The sequence below is a fragment of the Canis lupus genome, chromosome 8 (genome assembly GCF_048164855.1).
Source record: "Canis lupus baileyi chromosome 8, mCanLup2.hap1, whole genome shotgun sequence".
Classification (NCBI taxonomy): Eukaryota; Metazoa; Chordata; class Mammalia; order Carnivora; family Canidae; genus Canis; species Canis lupus.
The window spans coordinates 76,752,910-76,778,638 of record NC_132845.1 but is presented as its reverse complement, the minus strand read 5'-3'; the positions used below and the strand labels follow the sequence as shown (position 1 = coordinate 76,778,638).

General features: G+C 37.7%; 1 protein-coding gene across 2 annotated transcripts in view; it reads left to right on the top strand.

Annotated features, from left to right (window-relative positions):
• Positions 1–25,729, top strand: part of TPST1 (tyrosylprotein sulfotransferase 1) — a 141,561-nt gene that overhangs the window by 89,126 nt on the left and 26,706 nt on the right. Inside the window, exon 3 of one of the 2 annotated variants that reach the window (XM_072837607.1) lies at positions 570–768. The exons of the other annotated variant lie outside the window; for it this stretch is intronic. Coding sequence (XP_072693708.1) covers positions 570–768 — 199 coding nt within the window. The remainder of the gene's footprint in view (positions 1–569; positions 769–25,729) is intronic. 2 annotated transcript variants of the gene reach the window in all.

The following is a 25,729-nucleotide window of genomic DNA, read 5'->3' as shown; positions in this document are numbered from 1 at the left end:
AAAAATAGAACAAATGAATATTTTGCATTCTTAGTGGATTATGGTTGGCTGTTATCTCCCTAATATTTTACTATGAAAGATTGCAAACATACAAAGAATACAAGAATTATGCCTACTAGCTTTTAATTAATGTACTGCTATATTTGCTTTATCACACATCTGTCCATCTGTCCCTTTAGCCATTCATCAGTCCATCTTATTTATTTATTTGTTTAATTTTGATGCCTTTCAAATAAGTTGATTGGTTGTTCTAAGCATTCTTAGCTTTGTTTTTTTTTTTTTTTGTGGATGTTGTAATTAAAATGTTAACCCATTTTGTGCAGATGTTTTCAGCTGACCGTTTTTCCTATTTCTAGAAATACGAAGTTGCCAGTAATAGCTGTCAAATTTAGGACATTAAAAGGAAGTCTGGTAAATAGTGTTACCCCTGATTAGTGTCCCCTTTCTCAATAGGCTTATAATTCAGACACTTAAAGTTTTTAAAGTTACCAAAAATAATTTCGATTGGTCTTTTAACATTATTTTTTGGTATTCTAAATAAATACTTATTCATATTACATTGTTTTCAGAGTGGAAAGATCTACAGACCAAGTCATCAAGCCAGTCAATGTGGGAGCACTATCAAAATGGGTTGGGAAGATACCCCCAGATGTTTTACAAGACATGGCAGTGATTGCACCCATGCTTGCCAAACTTGGATATGACCCATATGCCAATCCACCTAACTATGGAAAACCTGATCCCAAAATCCTTGAAAACACTAGAAGGGTAAGTGATATTTTTAAAGTGAATTAAGAATACTGGTTATGGGATTTGGGTCCTGAAAAGTTTTTTTGTTATTTTGCTTCTTATGTTTTATGATCAGAAATTTAAGTTTGCAAAATTCTATTTGTAGAATCCTTTATCATGAGAATACTTCCACTGCATTTTAAGGGTAACTGACTCTTTCCAGGAATTATGGAGGTAATTCTTTAATCTCTTTTGCCCAATTTCTGGGAATGGTGCTTATTGTTGGGGAGATTTATTCTCATAGCTGATTACCACAAATTTGTCAGAAACACCAAAATTATTAGTGACTTCACTTATAGGGTTTTTTTCCTTTGAAACTAATAGGTACTTTACTTTTAAAAGTAAACCTTTGTTTAAATGTGGCATAATTTTTTGATACTTGAAGACTGAACACTGATTATATCAGAATTATTATTATTTTTTTTTTTTTTTTAAATTTTTATTTATTTATGATAGTCACACACAGAGAGAGAGAGAGGCAGAGACGTAGGCAGAGGGAGAAGCAGGCTCCATGCACCGGGAGCCCGACGTGGGATTCGATCCCGGGTCTCCAGGATCGCGCCCTGGGCCAAAGGCAGGCACTAAACCGCTGCGCCACCCAGGGATCCCCTATATCAGAATTATTAAACAGGTGTAATAAGTTACCCTCTGATTGAAAATTGCTGTTAGGGGATCCCTGGGTGGCTCAGCGGTTTCGTGTCTGCCTTTGGCCCAGGGCGCGATCCTGGAGTCCCGGGATCGAGTCCTGCGTCGGGCTCCCGGCCTGGAGCCTGTTTCTCCCTCTGCCTGTGTCTCTGCCTCTCTCTCTCTCTCTCATAAATAAATAAAAATAAAATCTTAAAAAAAAAATTGCTATTAAAGTATAATTACAGCTTTTTAAAAAAAATAAATTCTACTCACATCTTTATAAAATACTGTTTCAGAAAAGCTGGAAAACTCAAAGAGCTAATCTGAATACCTTAACTGCATAATTTATTTCAAAAAAAGAATTTTCTTTTTTTATTAGGGTAAAACATAGATGGCATTAAATTTACCATTTTGACAATTTTTAAGTGTATAGTTCCTTCTGTATTAAGTACATTCACATCACCCTACACTGCCACCACTATCCATCTCCAAATTCTTATCATCTTTCTAAACTGAAGGTACATACTCATTACCCTTTCCCCCTGCTTCCAGCCCCTAGCAACTACAATTCTTCCCTCTGTCTCTACATGAATTCTTTTTTTTTTTTAATTTTTATTTATTTATGATAGCCACAGAGACAGAGACAGAGACATAGGCAGAGGGAGAAGCAGGCCCCATGCACCCGGAGCCCGACGTGGGATTTGATCCCGGGTCTCCAGGATCGCGCCCTGGGCCAAAGGCAGGCGCTAAACCGCTGTGCCACCCAGGGATCCCTCTTTTCTTTTTTTTAATAAAAATTTTATTATTTATTTGAGAGAGAGAGAGAGAACACAAGCGGGGGCCAAGGGGAGGGGCAAAGGAGAGAAGCAGGTCCCTGGCTGAGCAAGGAGCCTGAGGTGGGACTCAATCCAAGGACCCCGGGATCATGACCTGAGCTGAAGGCAGATGAACTACCCAGATGCCCCAACATGCAGTCTTTTCTAAAACTGCCATTTAAGCAACACAACTATGTGAGCATAAGTTTACTGATTAGGCTGATTTCAAGATTTAAATTCCTTGTTTTTCTCGGGTATTCTCTTGCTTATATTAGGTGTCCTTTTCTCCCTACAACCTTACATCATCTCTTTCTTTTTTCTTTTGATACCCTTAATTGACAAATACACACTTCATGAGAGTAATTTCTATGGGGATTTTTTTCTTTTATATATACTTACTTTAATTTTCCTTTTTCAGCTCATTAGTGGTTATATATAGGAAGAGTTCATTTCTTGTAAGTCATCATGTATATAGGCAGTTTTTAAAAAATAATCTTTATTCTCTATGATTTCACTATATACAGATATTTTATTATAAAAATATAAGCTTGATGTATATAACTTACAAAATCAAAAAGGTAAAAGAATAAAATTCACCCATTACCAACCATACACATACTATTCTTAATATTTCAGTGGATTTCTGCTCTTTCCTTGCATATTGTTAAACAAAGTCAAAATTGCATTGTTTTATGATCTTTCTTTTGTACATGCACACAATTTTGTATGTAGCCCTTTCCTTGTAATAGTCATGAGCATGTTGCTTTTTAAACATAATTTTTCATGGCTACATAATATGTTACCATCCGAGCCACCTCAAATCCTTTCTGAAACACATTAGTAGGTCAGTAAATGCATGAACAAATAAAATATATTTCCCTAGTAGTATATCTTCTATAATTCATTTTATCATTTTCTTTTTGTTACTTACAATTGTCTGTTTGACAAATTACACTACAATGAACATCTTTGCACAAAATACATTTTAGTTTCTTTTTTTGAAGATTAGACTACTGAAAGTAGAATTAAATCAGGTCCAAGTATCTGATATTTTTTAAGTTGCTTGATATATATTGATAATTTCTTTTTAATCTTTTGAACTATCTTTATAATAGGTAATTTTATTTTTGTTAATTTTGCTAATTTTAATAGATTTCACTGATTCATATAATTAAACATTTCCCAGTTGTTGCCTATATACATATATTCTTTTATGAACCATCTCTGAGGTTTTAAAAAGATTACATTCTGCTAAAGATGAAGTACACATCAGTCTAACATCCATTATAATAGTCCTTGATAATTTCTTGGTAATTGGTAATTCATAGCTTTCTCCTTGCACAATATTGACATGTTTGTTTTGTTTTTTATAAACCAGAAACACGTACAAATGATATTTAGAGGTTTTCCAGGCAATAGTAGTTTTCTTACATGAAAGTTGGCTGGCTAGATTATTCTTGGTCTACTTGAGTGGTAGGTTGGGAAGAATGCTATGATTTGAATCCATGTGACTAGAGAATTTGTTTCATACATACTTGTGGCTTTTTAAAGGATTTCTGAATGCACACTGGAAAAAAAAATAAAAACCCTTCTCCCCCATCTCTATTTCTAAAGTGACAAAGAATTTTGAGGGAAAAAAAGATGAAGTGTGAACTATAATTGCATTTTGTGCACTTCACAATAATACATACAAGCTGACATTTTTGTTTTGTGGGCTTGGGTTTCGTAGCTGTACTTGTAACCCAAATCTTATGTTTTGCTTTGTCTTTAAGATTTTATTTATTTATTCATGAGAGGCACAGAGAGAGAGCAGAGACACAGGCAGAGGGAGAAACAGGCTCCCTGTAGAGAGCCCCATGTAGCACTTGATCCCAGGACCCTAGGATCATGACCTGAGCCAAAGGCAGATGCTCAACTACTGAGCCACCCAGGTGCCTCCCAAATCCTATGTTTTTTTTTCAGTGCTTCTTGACTTGCAAAAACTCGGATGCTAATATATCCAGCATTGATGATTGTCAAGTTTATGGAGTAATGTTTAAAAAGTGATCTTTGACTGTCAAGTGTGAGGTAAAAATGGCTCCAGAGAAAGGAAGGTGGCTGGGGAGATTGTTCCCTTTATTTATGACTGGGAGTGGAAAGAAATTCACATTTTGACTTGGAGTATAGAATCTGAAACTCCAGGCCTAAAAGTGCTGGTTTTCATATAATTCTGAGTAACCTAGAAGTATTGGTGTCTGAGTCAACATATTTTGGGGACACATTGCCCAATTTTGAATAGAAAATCATGTGCTTGATGGTTGTTGTGACTCAGATAGTAAATTGGAAATTAAATGCTAACATATTCCATATCCTTTCCCATCATAGTCTCTGATTCCAAAATTGTGGCACCTTTAAATAAATAGTGCCCTCTTGGTTGCAGCCTTAGCCTTCCACTCTCCTATAGGTTTTTAATCTTTTTAGATTTACAGACCTAATTGAAATCATATGAAATGTATGGATCCCTACCTAGAAATATAGACACATAGATGCACAGAATTTTACCCACAATTTCAGTGAATTCATAGATGTTCCTAAAGCCCATCAGATTAAGGACTTCTGTTTTGTAGTCTCTTTGATCAAGCTCATCTACCCATGAGGCTTTGATTACAGCTTATTTGCTGATGACCATTAATCTGTATCTCCCAGTGGATTTCTCTCCTAAGCCCTAGGCTCCTTATTTCCAGCTGCCTTTTGTATATTTCCACTTACATGCTCACAAAGACTTCAAACTCAGCGACCAAAAGAGAACTTATTTTCCAAACTAATTCCATGGTAGGCAGAAGCTCAATGGAATTGTTCACTAAGCTGAGCAGGAGCCTAGAGTAGGGGTGGGATAGGCCAGCTCATCTATACTGGAAGCCTCTATGAACCACTGGACAGATAGGAAAAGCAGAGTCCTCAGGGCACATGAGTCAAGCCAGAAAACAGTTTGAAGACCTGGTTATTAACCCTGAAGAGAAAGTTGTAAAGCAGATCAAGGTATGAATGGAACATGCAGTTGAAAACCTGAATAGACATTACTAGTAGAAAGCAAGTAGTCAGATGGAAGAGCAGGTATCAGGAAGGTTCTTCAGCAGGCTGCAAGCAAGAAGGAACTGATATAAGGCATAGGAGCGATTGGTAGAAGTGTTAGACATTGTTGATTGCCTGTTTCATCTTTTCCTCTTAGTAGGAACTAGCTCTTAAAAAAATAAACTAAAAATTCCTGATATTAATTTTTCTAGATTTTCTTACAGATGGGATAAGCATGTGGCCAATTTTTATCTAGGCAGTGCTATATAAAAAGATGTCTGCTAGGGTTTTCTGGGAGGCATTTAACTTTCTGAGAAAATAATTGTATAAAGAAAGCTTCTCCTTCTCTTCCTGCTTTTGAACATTGCTATGGAAGAACATTATGTTTGGCTCTGCTGCAGCCACCTTGAGATCGTGAGAAAAGATCTCTTCACTGTTACTGTGAAGAGAAGGAAGACAAAGAGTGAACTCGGGTCCTTTGATTTTTGAGCTACTGACCATCAGGACTCACCATCCACCTCACCTTTGGAGGACTTATGTATTTGAACTACTTTTAACCAATTATTCTGTAATTATATCTTAACTACTAGTGGAATCCTATTCCTGAGTGTGTGGCAGAAATAAAGCCAGCTTAGTAAGGCAAGCAGAATGTGTCCAAGAAAGAGTCTGGCACTATTTGAAGTCCTGGTTCTGGTTGTCTGCGAATATCATCTTCAGCTCTGCTCTTGCCACTGTTATGTGAGACTTTGTCATTCACATCCAGGAAAACCCCCCCCTTGGACTCCTTTACTTTAATTTGGCTTCTAGGTCATAGTAGGAATATTCCAACTAATACTGTTCTTGGTGAATTTGAAGGATGCTGAATCTCCAGCTATTCCTCATTTCCTTGATTTCTTGTACTCAAATTTTAGCTGTTTTAGTAAAGAAATACGTACCACATTCCCTTAAAATTTTCTTAGACCTTCAAAGCAACAACTGTGAATTGAATTCAGTTCCTTATTCCAGCTTTTCTTCCCCTCCAAGTATTTTTGCCTTGATTTTGAAAACAGGCAGAATTTTTTCCTTTGGGTATTTTATGAAGAATATCTGAGAAAGTTCAGAGTAGAACATTTTCCCGTCTCTCAGAATACCTCAGTGTGTTTAGATGTATCATTTTTAAGACTTTAATTATTAAACAGGAAATTACTGAACAGTTTCTCTAGGCATAAGTTGCTTCAGAAGAAGCAAAGACTGGGTTTATATACAGGAAGAAGATGTGGGTAATTATAAAAGACGTGACATAGAGATAATAAGGTAATGATAAGGTAACAGAAAATTTTCCGCTGTGTTGTTTTTTTTTTTTAACATTTTATTTATTTATTCGTGAGAAACACACACACAGAGAGAGACACAGGCAGAGGGAGAAGCAGGCTCCATGCAGGGAATATGATGGTGGGACTCGATCCCGGAACTCCAGAATCACACACTGGGCTGTAGGCAGGCACTTAACCGCTGAACCACCCAGGGATCCCCCCTCCACTGTTGTTTTTTTTTTTTTTTTTAATTTTTATTTATTTATGATAGTCACAGAGAGAGAGAGAGAGAGAGGCAGAGACACAGGCAGAGGGAGAAGCAGGCTCCATGCACCGGGAGCCCGACGTGGGATTCGATCCCGAGTCTCCAGGATCGCGCCCTGGGCCAAAGGCAGGCGCCAAACTGCTGCGCCACCCCGGGATCCCTCCACTGTGTTTTAAAGGCATATGAAGGGCAGCCTGGGTGGCTTAGCGGTTTAGTGCCGCCTTCAGTCCAAGGCCTGGTCCTGGAGACAGGATCAAGTCCCGCGTTGGCCTCCCTGCATGGAGCCTGCTTCTCCCTCTGCCTGTGTCTCTGCTTCTCTCTCTCTCTCTCTCTGTGTCTCTCACGAATAAATGAATAAAAGTCTTTAAAAAAAATAATAAAGGCATATGAATTGGTTTTAGAAACCCAGGAATTTGTCCACTGGGTCAGTCTCAAAATCTCAGACTACTGCAGGGGAATAGCCACAAGATTGTGTCCTTAGACTCATCATCAAAGTCAAGTCTTTGTTTCATCTTCTCTCTCATCATTTTGGCATAGTCATTCATAAATGTATCCCAATAACGTATGTTTTCTGCCAGAAATCCTCTCGGGGGGTGATGAATTTCATGCATTTGTATTTGCTATGTAAAGCAAGTCGTCTTCTTTGTCTTTTACTGATCTACATCAAATGTCAAACAAGCCACTTTGTTTTATGTACAAGCCACCTATTCCTTACTTGTATCATTCCTGATTTAATACACTTAAATTGTCTTCTTTAACAACGGGTGTCCTCCAATGTGATCCTATCGAAGACCTGTGGGAAAACCAGTCTCTTAAAAGAAGCAGGTTCCATAGTTCCTCTCATCTTTTTCTTTTGGCTTTCATTAGTGAGACCATCTTTTGAGGAAGAGAGAACACTTGAAACTAAGAGGTTTGATTGGGTAGCTATTTACAGTTTCCCTTGGAATTCTAAAGAAAGAAATCAGTTCTCTTTATGTCAATTAATACCTATCCTAAACATTCAAAAATGATGTACTAAACAATAAGACCCATCTCTTAGAAAAATCCATGTCTATAATAGGAATATAATAAACCAGAATAATTAGAAGTAATGTTTTACCCTATATGCTCTTACTCAAGGGAAAATAAGGCAGAAGATATTTCTAGGTTAACCTGGTATCAGATAGTATTTCCAATGCCTGAAATAGCTTTTTCCAAGTACCTTTTAAAAATTCCATAAAGGGGGCGCCCGGGTTGCTCAGTCAGTTAAGGATCCAATTCTTGATTTCTGCTCGGGTAATGATCTCAGGGTCTTGGGATCGAGTCTTGCATTGGGCTCTGCACTTAGTGTGGACTCTGCTTGAGATTCTCTCTCTCCCTCTGCCTCTTCTTCCCACTCACATACTTTTTCTCTCTCAAAATAAAATCTTAAAAACATAAAAATTCCATAAAGATACTTTAATAAAGGGAAACATCACTGTAAAACAAAGATGAAAAAGCTTTATGCTAAAGTATGGGGAAATTTTCCAATAAGTTTATTATTAATTACATTGAGGACCACATTCATATCACTTCTGTAAGCCCAAGTTTACCAGTGGCCACAAAGAAGGCTTAATAAGGCTTGGACTCACCTTTCTATCCATTTCCAACTCCAGATTGGAAGGGCTGCCCTGACTTGAAAATCAAGAAGTTAGAGCTGTTAGTTGTTCTGCTAAAAACCCTAACCCTGTCATCTCTTTTTCTATAGTCACTCTATCTTTCTGTATCCACTCTCAAGTGACAGCTCCAGGTCAACAACATGTGTGGAGTATAAGCAGCATGTGATAAAGGACAGAATCGATGCTACAAAAAAATCACATTAATGACATATAGAGCACACTTGGGGTGCTCTTCTAGAATGCACAGCGAAAGGACAGAGATGAAAACGATAGGTAAAAGGAAAGTATACATATGAAAGAAAGAAGATTGGAAATTAAGCAATAAATAACAGAAATCTCTAAGGGAAAAATCAGAAGAAATGGAACAGAAACATTAATCAAATTTGTTGTTGTAGAAAAGTTACTAAGGCTGAAAATGACCTGAAGAATAAAAAGTGCTAACCATTTTCTAAAAAACATTTGAAAAAAAATCTGTACTATATTTTGGTGATATTTTAAAAATTTCAGAGATCCTGGGGAGGGGAACCCCTGCACATAACAAGACAGAAAACAATGGTTACCTACCAAAAAAGAAAACCATGCTGGTGGCAGAATTCCCTTTTGCAATAGTGGATGTGAGGGAAAAAATGGAGCTGTGTTTCTTAACCTGCATGTACTTCATGGTGTCTTTGAACTCCCTGAAAGAATATCCAAACTTATGCGTGTTAATGCAAGTCGATTTCCTGGAAATAGAATCTATTATCTTTCATCATATTTCAAGTGAAACAGAATTATAATGGAGCAATATCTGTACCACTTTTTCTTTTGAAATAATTTAAAACCTAGAGAAAAGTTGCCAGAGTAACACGGAGGACTCCTGTATAACCTTTCTCAGATTCACTAATCTTTAACTTTTGGCCATAATTTACCTCCTTCACCAACTCTCACCCCCTTCTCTCTCTTTCCCTCTGTCTGTATGTGTTAAAATATATTTGCCAGGTTTACGCTTTGTTTTACCATTCTCTCATTTTACACTAACGCACATAATATACACTATATTGATTTATGTTATGTATTCATTTATAATTTGAGAATTGGTTGTATATACATCATGCCTCTTTGCTTTTAGTATTTCTTGAAAATGAGAATATTTTCTTACATAACTTCAGTATAGTTTATCAAATTTGGAAAACTTCACATTGACACAGTGCTTTTATCCAATTTATAATCTGTATTTCAGTGTCCCAAGAATGTACTTTCTAGTTTTCCCTCCTACCAGTACAAGTTTCAGTCTAAGATTATATATTGTATTTAGTTCCATGTTGTTTCCGTTTCCTTTGATCTGTAACATTTCCTCATGTGTTCTCTGTCTTTCATGGCATTGATATTTTTAAGAATTCAGCCAAGTTATTTTATACAGTATTCCTTATTGTGAGTTTGTTTGATGTTTCCTCATGGTTAAATCAGATGGTGCATTCCTAGCAGGATATTAGATATATGGTTTTGTTTTGTTCTTAAGGAATCACATCTAGAGGTCTGTAATGTCCATCTGTTTCTCCTTGGTGATGTTAATTTTTGTTTTTAACAGTGTTCTTCCAGTGTCTTAACATTTATTATTTTCTTCCTTTCAATTAAAACAATTTTGCACTTTAAGACTATGCAAATATCAGGGTGCCTGTGTGGCTCATTTGGTTAAAGTGTGTGCGTCCTGATTTCCACTCAGGTCATAATCTTGGGGTCCTGGAATCAAGCCCTGCATCGAGCTCTAAGCTCAGCACACAGTCTGCTTGAGATTTTCTCTCTCACCATCTCCTTCTGCTCCTCCCCCACCTGCATGTGCTTTCTATAAATAAATAAATGAATTAAATAAAATCTTTTAAAAAAGATTATGCAAATATCTTGCTTTTCATTAGACTTTACACCTTAGATTTAACATTCATTGATGATTTTTGCTCACTGCAGTCTTTATTTATTTTTTTAATTTTTATTTATTTATGATAGTCACACACAGAGAGAGAGGCAGAGACACAGGCAGAGAGAGAAGCAGGCTCCATGCACCGGGAGCCCAACATGGGATTTGATACCGGGTCTCCAGGATCGGGCCCTGGGCCAAAGGCAGGCACCAAACCGCTGCGCCACCCAGGGATCCCCTGCAGTCTTTATTATGATAGTCATGAGATGCTGGTTTATCCAACTGTACTCTTTCCATTTTATAGGAGAATAATCAGTGCCACAAAATTCTGCACTTAATTGTCTTTGTTATGGTAGTAACAGGAAACATATGGCACACTTGAAAGAGTTTAGCTGACAAGATTTTATTTTATTTTATTATTTTATTTTTTTATTTTTTGATTTACTGAAATATGGCCATGGCTAAGGAATCAACAAGTAGTGATGAAGTGCCAGTAGCTAGCAACAAAGAGAAGCCATTACCACCCTTAGGCCTGCAGAGACCTTTCCACTTGCCAATTTGGAAAAAAACTGGTAGAACTACACATGGGTGTTGTGGCTCTGGAGGAAAGCAGCCACTGACAGCAAAGGAAAGGTAGAGGTTTTGTCTATAGTGATGGGTGATGGATTTGTCCATTTCTCCCAGAGGTTGTCAGAGTTTGCTTTATTTTGAGGCAACTTGATTGAGAGCTTAGAAGTTTAGAATCATTACTATTTCCTGGCAAATTGAGCTCTTTATCATAATCTAAAACTGTCACTAAAAATGCTTTTTGTTTTACAGTAGGGTTGCCAGATAACATAGAGGATACTCAAACATTTGTATTTTAGATAAATAATTTTTAGTATACATATATCCTAAATATATCAAAATTATTCATTGTTTATCCAAAGTACAAATTTAACTTACATAGTCCTGGGTTTTGTTTATTTTCACTAAATTTTGGCAACCCTATCTTAAAAAACATTTTGTTTTTAAGTACTAATGTAGCTACCCTGACTTCTTTTAGTTGTAATTTCCCTAGTATGTCTTTTACTATTTTGTAAATTTCAACACTTCTAAGTCTTTATGTTTTAATGGTTTCTTAGCCTATAGCTGGAATTGTATTTAATCTAATCTGACCTATGTCTGTTTTCTAGCAAGTTTTTACATTTATTAGGATTACTGACATAACTGTCCTTAGACTTTTTTTTTTTAAGATTTCTTTATTTATTCATGAGAGACACAGGGAGAAAGAGGCAGAGACATAGGCAGAGGAAGAAGCAGCCTCCTCTCAGGGAGCCCAACGTAGGACTGGATCGTGGATTCTGGGATCCCGCCCTGAGTCAAAGGCAGGCACCCAACCGCTGAGCTACCCAGGTGTCCCTGTCCTTAGATTTTTTTTTTTTTTTTTTTTTTTTTTTTTTATGATAGTCACAGAGAGAGAGAGAGGCAGAGACACAGGCAGAGGGAGAAGCAGGCTCCATGCACCGGGAGCCCGATGTGGGATTCGATCCCGGGTCTCCAGGATCACGCCCTGGGCCAAAGGCAGGCGCCAAACCACTGCGCCACCCAGGGATTCCCCTGTCCTTAGATTTTTAAACTAGATTTTCAGATTTTTTTTTTTTTTTTTAAGTTAGACATTCCTGGGGCACCTGGGTGGCTCAGTTGGTTCAGCGTCCAACTCTTGATTTCATCTCAGGTCATGATTCCAGGGTCAAGAATTTGAGCCCCATGTCAAGCTTTACACTCAGTAGAAAGTCTGCTTGAGATTTTCTTTCTCCCTATCCCTCTGTCCCTCCCGCTTCTAACACACGCTTGCTCTCTCGCAAATAAATTTTCAAACCACAAAAAAAAAAAAAAAAGAACTTAAGACATATTTATTCTTTTGTTAGCCTTTAAATATTACTTTCCTTTTTTTTTTTTTTTTTTTTTTTTTTTTTAAGATTTTATTCACGAGAGGGCAGCCCCGGTGGCGCAGCGGTTTAGCGCCGCCTGCAGCCCAGGGCGTGATCCTGGAGACCCGGAATCGAGTCCCACGTCAGGCTCTCTGTATGATGCCTGCTTCTCCCTCTGCCTGTGTCTCTGCCTCTCTTTCTCTCTCTGTCTCTATGAATAAATAAATAAAATCTTTAAAAAAAAAGATTTATTAATGAGAGACAGAGAGAGAGGCAGAGATACAAGCAGAAGGAGAAGGAGGCTCCATGCTGGGAACCGGACGTGGGACTTGATCCCAGGTCTCCAGGATCACACCCTGGGCTGAAGGCGGCGCTAAGCCACTGAGCCACCCAGGCTGCCCTAAATACTACTTTCCAAACTCTACCTGATAAAATCTAAAGCTGTGCAATATTTTAAACCTCCACATAAATGTTTTACCTCTGATAACTACCATTTTAATGTTTTTGCTGTTACTATTCACTATTTAGGGTGGCTCAGCGGCTGAGCGTCTGCCTTTGGCCCAGGGCATGATCCTGGGATCCGGGATCGAGTCCCACATCGGGCTCCCCGCAGGGAGTCTGCTTCTCCCTCTGCCTGTGTTTCTACCTCTCTCTCTTGCTGTGTCTCTCATGAATAAATAAATAAAAATCTTAAAAAAAATCCATATGTTAGAATCATCCTTATTTTCTACAGACAATATTTACTTATGTTTATGTGCATATTTACCACTTCCCTTGCTCATGAGAATTTGTGTCTAAGATCCTCTGTATCAGGTGAGTGTCCCTTTGTGTATATAGAGAGATACAGATACATACATATACACACAACCGTTCTGTAGTTTTACTGTGATATACCTAACTGTGGCTTTTTTCTTTTATTTATTTTGCTTTATGCACCTATTTTAGGCAAATTCCTGTATTTCAATGCTTCTGTAAAATTCTCAGTCTTTTCTCTTTGAGTGTGTTTCCTCCATTTTCTGCATTTTGTCATTAGACTCCACAGTTAGTTGAATATTAATAAACTTTATTCTGCCCTCCAAATATTTTAACATCTCTGTCATGTTTTTTAGTATGTCTATCTGCTACATTATAGGAAATTTCTTTTTTTTTTAAGATTTTATTTATTTATTCATGAGAGACATAGAGAGAAAGGCAAAGACACAGGCAGAGGGAGAAGCAGGCTCCCTGCAAGGAGCCTGATGCAAGATTCAATCTGGTACCTGGGGATCACACCCTGAGCCAAAGGCAGATGCTTAACCGCTGAGCCACCCAGTCGTCCCCTGAGTAATTTCTTTGGATTCATTTTCTAGTTCACTCATTCTCTCTTCTTCTGCTTCTAATCTCTCTAATTTTTTTTTTTAATTTTATTTATTTATGATAGTCACACACAGAGAGAGAGACAGAGAGGCAGAGACATAGGCAGAGGGAGAAGCAGGCTCCATGCACCGGGAGCCCGACATGGGATTCGATCCCGGGTCTCCAGGATCGCGCCCTGGGCCAAAGGCAGGCGCTAAACTGCTGCGCCACCCAGAGATCCCTAATCTCTCTAATTTATCCAATATGCTTTAATTTTAACAGTTATATTTTGGGCAATTTTATTTTATTTTTTGAGAGAGAGAGTGCAACCTAGTGGGTGTAGGTAGAGGGAGAGGGGGAGAGAATTTTATTTTATTTCATTTTATTTTATTTTTATTTTTTTTAATTTATTTTTTAGGGGGAGAGAATTTTAAGTAGACTTCACATCCAGCACAAAGACCAACAGGGAGCTCAATCTCATGACCCTGAAATCATGACCTGAGCCAAAATCAACAGTCTGAGGTGTAACCAACTAGTTACCCAGGAACCCCTATTTTTTTTGGCTCTTTTTAACCTGCCTGCTATATTAAGAAAATATTCTCTTGTTCCTTGCTTGTTTTTTGAATATATGTATTTTATGAGAACTTTTAAAACATCAGAGTGGTCTTGAGTGTTTCAACTACTAGACAGTTTCTAGATTTTTTTTTTACCATTTGCACTCACTGCTTTAGAGACATAGATACTATCCCCAAATTTTCTTATATTCTTTTTTTCCATCTGTTTATCAAAGTAGTTGAATTCAATGGAAGTTCAGTGTTGCTTTGGTCAAATATTCATTTTAGGGACTTGAAATCTTGAATAAATATCTGTGGGCTTTATGTGAACCTTTATATATTTTTCACCTAATATATTTTGCATTTCAACAAATGACACATTCTCCTAAATAATGATGTGATAGACAAGTGAGTATACAAAGGCTTCATCCTGTTGCAAAAATCTGTTGATCATATTTCATCATTGAATGAAGGTTGTGCAGGCTTTTGCCAATTCCTTTCTGTTTTCCCACCATTTTTCAACCCAGAAATGCTTCTTTTCCTTTTCAAGGAGACAGTAAATATACTCCCCAACAGCCTCTTTCCTCCCCTTCCAAATCATTCCATCTCTGTCTTCTCTCTAAAGATAACTTCTGTCCTGAATTTATGATGGATTTCATTTAGCTTGTTTTTAACTTCATATAAAAGGAATCATACAATACGTATTGATGAAGAAAAAAAAACAGTCTGTGACAACCAGGAGCTGATATTACACAATATCTAAGCTATAGTTAGTTTATTAGAAGTTGGGTTTATGCTCCCCATTAGGACTTGGTCTCCTACTGGATATAAATGATCTCATAGAATATCAAGATCAGACAGTATTATTTTTTAACTGTAATGAACTGAGAAAAGACAGGACTACCTGATAATTTTGTCTAAACACAGAGAAAATTAAGGTCATTTTGGAAACCACAAAATACTAAACACCCACCTCTTGTCTAGTATGATTGACTGTTGTTTACCAGTAATCATTTTAGTCTTGCTTCTAATCTGCCTTCCTCTAGATAAGATATAATAAGATACCCAGTCATAAAATCATCCCTTTTGGTTGGCAGCACCCAATCCAGAGCAAACTCCTGCTTCCTTGGACTTCTCTCCAAATCATCTACTAAAACCCGAATCATATAAATCCTTTCCATTACTCTTTTACTGAGACACCCCACTTTCCCTATGATGTGGATTTTCCTTTGCTTAAAATGAGTTATAAACTCAACATGTTCAACTATAGCTATATTCCTGGTAGTCTTTAACTAGAGGGCATTGACAGTATTTGTTTTTATCTGGTTTCTTTCATTTAATATTTGTGAGATTCATGTTGTTGCATTTCACAGTAGTTCATTTTTGTTATATTATACTTTGATTATACAACTATTTGGACATTTGGTTGTTTGTAGTTTTAGGGATGTTTTAATGTTGATAAACAATATCCTTGTCAATGTCTTTCAGTGAAAATGAGTATGTATTTTTGTTGAGAATATTTCTGAGAGTTATGTTAGGAGTTGCTACTGTTACTACTCAAAGTAATCCATAATTCTTATATTCACAGTTACAGTTGATTACAGCAAAAGGATATAAAGTAAAATCAGCAAGGGGAAAAGACATGTAGAGGTAACTCTGGAGGAAACCAGGTGCTGTCCTCAAGTGGTAGAGTCACATATGGTATGCTTCATTCACCCAGCGCCATATGTGACAATGTATCTGAATTGTTGCCAGCCAGGGAGCTCACCTGAGCTTTTGTATCAGGGTTTTTGTTGGAGGTCAGTTCCAGGCCTATCATGCCTGCATGACTAACTTCACAGTTTCTCAGGCTCCAGAACCCCCAGAGAAAAAAACAGGTGTTCACCATAAATAAATTATTCACATAAGCTATCTGTTCATACTGGTAGGACTTGGCCCAAAGCCTCAGACATGCAGAAACATTCTTATAGACAAAATACTCAGAACTCAGATCCCAACCACAAGCCAGTACTGAAAACAAGCCTTTCGTCGGAACACACAGCATTTGAACAACCTAGGCCTGCTGAGTTCATCTTTTTCTTCACAGAGTAAAAGTGATAAGTCATAGGGCATTTGTATGTCAAAATTTAGGAGATAATGCCAAAGAGTTTTCCAAAGTGACTATACCAGTTTACTGTCTCACCATTGGGTATGTGACAATTTCAGTTGCTGTGCACTTTCAGTATTTATTAGAATCAATCTTTTAAAATTTTAGTGTCTTTTTATTGGTGAACAGTGATGTCTCATTGTGTTAAAATGTATATGTACTTAATTACTAACCATGTGTCTTTTTAAAGGCCTAATAATATTTGGTTCAGTTATACTACACTTTGTTTATCCAGTTGCCCTGTGATGGACATGTGGATTGTTTCCATCTTTTGGTTATTATGAACATGAATGTACAGGTTTCTGTGTGGATACATGTTTTCATTTCTCTTGGATATACCTAGAAACAGAATTCCTGGTAATTTTCATATGGCAATTCTATGTTTAACTTTTTGAGAACTGCCAAACTCTTTTACATAGTGGTTATACCATTTTACATTCCCATCAGCGACGTGCAGACGTTCTGATTTCTTCACCTCCTCACCAGTACTTGTTATTTTCCTTTCAAAACAAAAAAGTTCTAGTCATCCTAGCAAATGTAAAGTATTATCTCATTGTGGTTTTTTGATTTGCATTTCTTTAATGTTCAAATGAATTTGAACATTTCTTCATGCACTTGTTTTCCATTTGTATATCTTTGGAGAAATGTCTACTCAAATCCACTACCCACCATTTTTTAATTAGGTTGTTATTTTGTTGAGTTCTAAGAGTTCTTTATATATTCTATGTACCAAGCCTTTATGAGATGTATGATTGCAAATATTTTTCCCATTCCATAGATTATCTTTTCATTCTCTTGATAACATCTTTTGATGGACAAAGGTTTTAATTTGTATGTGTCCAATTTGTTTCTTCATTTGATGCTTATGCTTTGGAGGTCAAATCTAATAATCCATTGCATATCTGAAGTAATGAAGATTTACCTGTGTTTTCTTATGATAGTTTATTTTATAAGATTTATTTATTCATTTCAGAGAGAGAATGTGTGTGCATGAGCAGGCGGGAAGGGCAGAAGGAGAGGGGAAGCAGACTCCCCCCCGGTTGCGGAGCCCAACAAGAGCTCAATCCCATAACCCCGAAATTATGACCTGAGCCAAAGTCAGACGCTTAACTGAGCCACCCAGGTGCCCCATTATGATAGTTTTATAATTTTTTAAAAAAATATTTTATTTATTTATTCATGAGAGACAGAGAGAGAGAGGCAGAGACACACAGGCAGAGGGAGAAGCAGGCTCCACGCAGGGAGCCCGACGTGGGACTTGATCCCGGGTCTCCAGGATCATGCCTTGGACTGAAGGTGGCACTGAACCACTGAGCCACCCGGGGCTGCCCTAGTTTTATAATTTTAATTCTTATATTTAGACCTTTTATCCATTATGAGCTAATTTTCATTAATGAAGTAGGGTTCCAATTTCATGTTTTTGCATATCTAGTTAGCACTATTTGTTGGAGAGCTTATTCTTTTCTCCATTGAATGGTTTTGGTACTCTTGTGAAAAATCAGTTGTCCATAGATGTTTGGGTTTATTTCTTGAGCCACAATTTCATTCTGTTGGCTATATGGTTGTCCTTGTGCCAGTACCAATGTTGGATTGTTGTAACTTTGGAATGAGTTTTGAGATCTGTTTGAGTTCTTGAGCTTTGTTATTCTTTTTCAGTATTGTTTTAGCTTTTCAGGGTCCCTTGCAATTTCATATGAATATGATGATTAACTCTTCCATTTACACACATGTTCCCGTGCATGCACACACACAAAGCCATTGGGATTTTGATAGAGATTACATTAAATTTGCAGATCACTTTGGAGAATAGTGCCATCTTAAGAATATTAAGTCTTCTAATCTATGAACATTAAATGTTTTTAAAAAATATTTTATTCATTTATTCATGAGAGACACAGAGAGAGGCAGAGACACAGGCAGAGGGAGAAGCAGTCTCCCTGCAGGGAGCCCGATGTGGGACTTGATCCCAGGACCCGAGATCAGGACCCGAGCCAAAGGCAGACACTCAACCACTGAGCCACCCAGGTGTCCCTTAAATGTTTTTTCACGTAATTGTGTCTTCTTTAATGTCTTTCTTCAGTGTTTGGTTGTTTTTACTGTAGACATCTTTTACTCCCTTTAAATTTATTCCTAGGTGGTTTTTCTGTGAAGATGTTATTGTAAATGGGTTTGGATTCTTAATTTCCTTTTTTTTTTCATCTAAATACACTCATTTTCACACCCTGCAACATTGTTTTTACCCTGCAACATTGCTGAATTTATTAATTATAGTAGCTATTTTATGTATGTATGGATTCTTGGGATTTTCTACCTGTAGAATTACGTCATCTGCAAATAGAAATAATTTCTTTTCCAAATTGGATGCCTTTACTTTCTTTTTCTTGTATAATTTCTCTGGCTAAGACTTCTAGTGCAATTGAACATCAGTGCAAAAGTAGGCATCCTTGTCTTATTCCTGATCTTAACGGGAATCTTAGTTTTTCACCATTAAGTATGATGTTAGGTGTTGGGTTTTCATAAGTGCTCTCTATCATGTTAATGAAGTTACTTCCACTTTGCTGAGTGTTTATAATGAAGAAGGTTGAATTTTGTTGAGTGCTTTTTCTGAATCTATTGAGATAATTGTGTGCTGTTTCTCTAATTTTCCATTCAGTAGTTTATTTAGTACCTGCGAGGTACCATGTAAGATGTGCTTAAAGATAAATGACATAAAGACTTTTGCTATTAAGATAATGTCACTGGGGGGAGAAGCAGGGGAAAAAATAATTCCAAAAGTAATGTGATTGAGGCTACAAAAAAGAGTCACCAAGGGGATGCCTGAATGGCTCAGTCAGTTGAGCATCCAACTCTTGATTTCAGCTCAGGTCATGATCTCAGGGTCATGTGATTGAGCCCCATGTGGGCTCCACACTGGGCATGGAGTCTGCTTGGGATTCTCTCTCTCTCTCTCCCTTTCCTTTTGCCCCACTCCCCAAAAAAGGGCAACCCAATGCTCTGGAATATTAGAAATTATCATCCAGCATGGACAATGTGGACATGAACTCACGACCCTGAGATCATGACCTGAGCAGAAGCCAAGAGTCCGACATTTAACCAAATGCACCACCCAGGTGCCCCAGAGGTTAGAAAGTTTAATTCAATTTAGGACTTTGCAGTGGTGCTGATATTTTAGCTGAGTTTTAAGACTTAAATAGAGGTTCACCAGCCAAGACAAAGTTTGGAAGAGGAATTTCAGTCAGAGGGAACAGTTAGTAGAAAGGTAGGAGAACATGAAGCTGTGTTGGACATGACAGATTGTTGTTTGGAGACGCAATTGGACAGAAAGTTGTAGGAGAGGAAGCTGTATGGTAAGGTTGAAGGAAAAGTTCAGATGGCCTTGTGTACCACGTTTGAGTTTTCAGACTGGGCATGACAGATGGACAGCAAGGCAGTCACTTGCTCATAGCCATATGGATTAGAATGAGGAGAGACAGAAAACAGAATTTTGAAAAAATTTACCGCATATAACTTAATTGTTATCATTAGTTTTTCATTTTTTTTCTTTTCCTTTCGATCCTCTCTCCTTCGTCTCCCAGTTAGTGCTGTCTTGTGTCAGCATCTGTTACAATACCATTTCCAGAATGCAAGAGGTGGTAGGTAGGAGAAAAAAATATATATATAATGATATGATGTAACTATCAGAATTTGAATTCTCATTTTTTTTTAAGATTTTATTTATTCATGAGAGACAAAGAGAGAGGGGCAGAGACACAGGCAGAGGAAAAGCAGGCTCTCTGAGGGGACCCTGACATGGGACTCGGTCCCAAGCCTCCGAAATCACACCCAGAGCTGAAGGTAGATGCTCAACCACTGACCCACTCAGACCTCACTAATTCTGATAAGTTTTATGTAAATATGTACCATACTTCTTTTTAAGTCATCAAAAAATTAAGTGAAGCAGCAAAAGAGCCCTTCTGAAAACACAGAACTACTTGAGCTTAATTTCTGAGAATTTGCATTGCTAGAAATAAATGACTAGCCATCAGTGCAGCAAGTTTATTTTCTGTCCTGGCTGGCATTTGGTGTGGACTAGAATGGATTTTCTGGTAATTTGATTTAAGAGATGACTGCTTTACATCTTTGTTGATATCTATAAAGCTAAACATAGGGCTTTGCTCATCAAATAAATGTCTTCATTGTTGAGTGAATGATTTACTTTGAATTAAATTATTTGAACAATTCAAACCATTATAGATAATCTAAATTAAGTTCTTAAGTTATAAAATATACAATTATAAGTGCAATATTGTTACTGCTGCATGGAAACACAAGTCACCATTAACTAAAATTCAGTGGCCAGTGACCTCATAACCAATTATTACTTTGTAGAATTTATCTTCAGTACCGTCCTGAGATTACTATTCCCTAAAAGTATTTTCTACTATAATAATTTTTCCTGATTAGGTTCAAAGAGATACAAACTCAAAATTCTTACAACTTAAAGTACTTTTGATCAGAAACTTGATGACATATATTGATATTTATTATGAAGCTTCTGGTATTATCTGGAAAGTAATTCATGGAGAAGGAAAAGGATGAGTGACAAATATGAAAAATAGTAACTTTTCAGTAATGGAAGCATAGTCTAGTCAAGCAATTCTTAAATTTTTGGGGGTCAGGACCAAAACTATTTTTTTTTTTTAATTTTTATTTATTTATGATAGGCACACAGTGAGAGAGAGAGGCAGAGACACAGGCAGAGGGAGAAGCAGGCTCCATGCACCGGGAGCCTGACGTGGGAATCGATCCCGGGTCTCCAGGATCGCGCTCTGGGACAAAGGCAGGCGCTAAACCGCTGCGCCACCCAGGGATCCCCAGGACCAAAACTATTAAAAATGATCAGACTCAAAAGAGCTTTTGTTTACATGCTATATCTGTGTATCCATCTCAATGTTTATCTTATTAGAAACGAAAACTGAAAAAATCTAAATATTTAAAATACACTTAAAAATAATAAACTCGGGCAGCCCCGGTGGCGCAGAGGTTTAGCGCCGCCTGCACCCTAGGGCATGATCCTGGAGACCCAGGATCGAGTTCCGCATTGGGCTTCCTGCATGGAGCCCACTTCTCCCTCTGCCTGTGTCTCTACCTCTCTCTCTCTCTGAATGAATAAATAAATAAATCTTTAAAAAATAATAATAATAAACTCATTATATACAAATTATAATATAACCTAGTTTTATGAAAAAGAACTACTCTATAACAAAAAGCATTAGAGTATTTTACATTTTTGCAATGTCTTCATTGTCTAACTTGATACATGGGCTCTCATACCTGTTTTGTATTCATTCTTTTGCAATATCACATGTCAGGTAGCCTCTGGAAAGCTCTACTATTACACTAAAGAGAAAATTAGTGTTCACTTTATGAAATCCCTGAAAGGGTCTCAAAACTAGTTTGAGAACCTCTGGTCAGTTTCAGGCAACCACAAAATGTAGTTTATTCTGGATTAAAAAGGATGTCTGGCAGATGTCAGTATTTTTTCTGACTTAGATATTACAGTGGAAAGTAGTTTGTATATTCTCCCATCCAGACTTCAGGGGACTTAGCCAAAATAAATTTGTCACTTTTTAAATATTTTCTGGAATCTAGGCTACTCTCGGGCATGTCCCATGTGTTGTCTCAACATTCAGGCTTCTTTGATCTTTGGCACCTCTATATCAACATGTTCAGAGGAAGAGAGAGGGGGAATGGAGAATCGTGCACAAAGTCTTAAATGCTTCCTCTTAGAAATGTCATACATGATTCCTCAATGTTTTGCTAATAAAAGCCATGACTGACATCAAGTGGTCCTGGCTAACTTCAAGAGATAGGGAAGTGTGCCTCTCATGTGCCAGAGGAAAGGAGGGCTGGATATATTGGTGAGCAGCACAAATATTTACCACTTTCTTAGAAGTGATGTTTTTAAGGAACATGAATATAAATACCTTGGGCACAAGGACCTGGTAAACGTTACCACAGTGTGATGAATACCTAGGATAGTATCTCTCCTAACCAAGAAATACTTGTTGCACAAACAATTGAGAGGAAGACATTAAACTTCCCAAATTCAGCAAAGCAATAATATTTTCTGATTGGGCTATAGGAATAGAAGAGTATAAGTTGAATTTATCTCTAATGAGGAACGATTTGTTTTTCTTACATTTAGGAGTTTATTATGTTCAATCTTTGGTAAATTTGGATGGTTTTGTGGGATAGTCTAAAAATATAAAATAACTTTTTTAAGCCTTCATTGTAGAAATAGAAGTTGATATACAGGGATCCCTGGGTGGCGCAGCGGTTTGGCGCCTGCCTTTGGCCCAGGGCGCGATCCTGGAGACCCGGGATCGAATCCCACGTCGGGCTCCCGGTGCATGGAGCCTGCTTCTCCCTCTGCCTGTGTCTCTGTGCCTCTCTCTCTCTCTGTGACTATCATAAATAAATAAAAATTAAAAAAAAAAAAAAGAAGTTGATATACATGCAGTTATATCTTTTTTTTTTTTAATTTTTTTAATTTATTTATGATAGTCACAGAGAGAGAGAGAGGCAGAGACACAGGCAGAGGGAGAAGCAGGCTCCATGCACCGGGAGCCCGACGTGGGATTCGATCCCGGGTCTCCAGGATCGCGCCCTGGGCCAAAGGCAGGCGCCAAACCGCTGCGCCACCCAGGGATCCCCATACAGTTATATCTATGCTACCATTTACCATATGATTTCATTCTCCCACTATTTTTTTTTCTTCTCAAAATATGAAATTTAGCTTAGTATACCACATTTCATTGATTGAATTAACATAATTTTTTTGAGACACCAGGAAACAAAACTGACAAAAATCCTTTTTACCTAGAAAATAAGCAATAATTATAGCAAATAAGTAAATTATAAATTATTAGATGATAATTTCTTTGGGAAAAATAATGTAAGGTTAGGGGGATCGAGATAGTTGAATGGGTGACGGAACAGGTTACAATTATGCAGAGTAATCTGAGCAGTACTTATTAAAAGAAGATGCATCTGAGCAAAGACATCAAGGTGGTAAGGGAATTTCCATCCAGATATTTGGGGGCAAGCCTATACAAGGTAGAGGGAATAGTCTGTGCACAGGCTTTGAGGCAGGAGAACACCTGGTTTGTTTGAGGCATCACATATGATTGGAGTTGAGCCAGTGAAACAGAAATAAAATAGATTGGTTGACTTCCAGTCTCTGCTTCTAGTCATCCCAGGGACCACAGCCATTGTGCTTATCTAGTTTCTTTGATGGTAGAAATTCTTGTCTCTTAGCAGTAGTCTTCTATCTCTGCCCATGCCCTTGGCTCTGAGAAAGTTTTTTTAAAAATAGCCTCGGGGGATCCCTGGGTGGCGCAGCGGTTTAGCGCCTGCCTTTGGCCCAGGGCGCGATCCTGGAGACCTGGGATCGAATCCCACGTCGGGCTCCCGGTGCATGGAGCCTGCTTCTCCCTCTGCCTGTGTCTCTGCCTCTCTCTCTCTCTCTCTCTCTGTGTGTGACTATCATAAATAAATAAAAATTTAAAAAAAAAATAAAATAAAATAAAATAAAATAAAAATAGCCTCGGATTGAAAAGGCAAAACTCAAAATTTAGTCTTTGCCCCCAGACTTATCTTTTTGTTTGGTGGAGAATTCTTAACAATATTTAGAAAGGCCTACATTAGGCTTTTGCTTTTTTTTTTTTTTCCAAGTCTTCACTCCCTCTACATACACTTACTTTAACTTGATATACAGAATTTGACTTTTTCAATCCAGAAAATGTCCAAATTATTGTACCTTCAGTTTCAATTTGGCCTTAACAGAGCTGTTTTTACTTTCAAATATTTATTGATGGCAGGATTTACCGAAGACTAAAAAAATTCATCAACAAATACCAACATCTGGACTTTAACTTTCCCCAGTGTTACATATAACCTCCATAGGGACATGATCAGTGTCCTAAGTTACAATATTTGATAGTGTTTAACCTAAAACGACTGAAGTTGCTACAAAAAGTTTCACATTCCCTGTTTGGTCTTGTGGGGTCCCTACTAGTACTCTCTGACGATCCTACCTCTTAACTTTATATTACAGTTTCTCATTCCCAATATGAAGTTCTTAGTTTCAAGCAACAGGAACCAACTCAGGCTGATTTAAGCAGAAAGATAATGTATTAAAAAGGTATAAGATGGACAGCCTGGGTGGCTCAGCGATTTAGCACCGCCTCAAGCCCAGGGCCTGATCCTGGAGTCCCGGGATTGAGTTCTGTCGGGCTCCCTGCATGGAGCATGCTTCTCCCTCTGCCTGTGTCTCTGCCTCTCTCTGTGTGTCTCTCATGAATAAATAAATAAAATCTTAAAAAAAAAAAAAAGGTATAAGATGACATAAATAAACCCTACCATTTATGGTTAATCGTTTTTCAAAAAGATTGCCAAGATGGGGTGCCTGGGTGGCTCAGTGGTTGAGCATCTGCCTTGGGCTCAGGTCATGATTCTGGGGTCTGGGATTGAGTCCCACATTGGGCCCCCCACAGGGAGCCTGCTTCTCCCTCTGCCTATGTCTCTGCTTCTCTCTGTGCCTCTTATGAATAAATAAATAAATAAATAAAATCTTAAAAAAAAAAAAAAGCATGCCAAGACAATTCAATGGGAAAAGAATAGTCTTTCCAACAAATGGTACTAGGACAACTGGATGTCGACACGCAAAGACTGAAATTGGATCCCGTAATATTGTACACAGAAATTAACTCAAAATGAATTATAGACCTAAATGTAAGAGCTAAAACTGTAAAACTTGTAGAAGAAACATAGGAATAAATATTTATAGCTTTATATGTGACATTAGTTTTGTAGTTATTGGACTGCATTGAAGTTAAAAACCTTTGTGCTGTAAATAATGCCATCAAGAAAGTAAAAAGACAACACATAGAATATCCAGATGCTAGAGTCTAGAATATATAAAGAATTCTATGACTCTATAATGAGATTTCACATCATCCAATTTAAAAATGGGCAAAGAGGGGATCCCTGGGTGGCGCAGCGGTTTGGCGCCTGCCTTTGGCCCAGGGCGCGATCCTGGAGACCCGGGATCGAATCCCACATCGGGCTCCCAGTGCATGGAGCCTGCTTCTCCCTCTGCCTGTGTCTCTGCGCCTCTCTCTCTCTCTGTGACTATCATAAATAAATAAAAATTTAAAAAAAAAATGGGCAAAGAGTGGACACTTCTCTAAAGAAGATATAGAAATAGGGGCACCTGGGTGACTCGATTGGTTAAGCATCCTACTCTTGGTTTCAGCTCAAGACATGATCTTGTAGGTCGTGAGATTGAGCCCTGAGTTGGGTTCCATGCTCAGGGGGGAATCTGCTTGAAGATTCTCTCCCTCTGTCCCTCCCCCACTCTCTCTTCCTCTC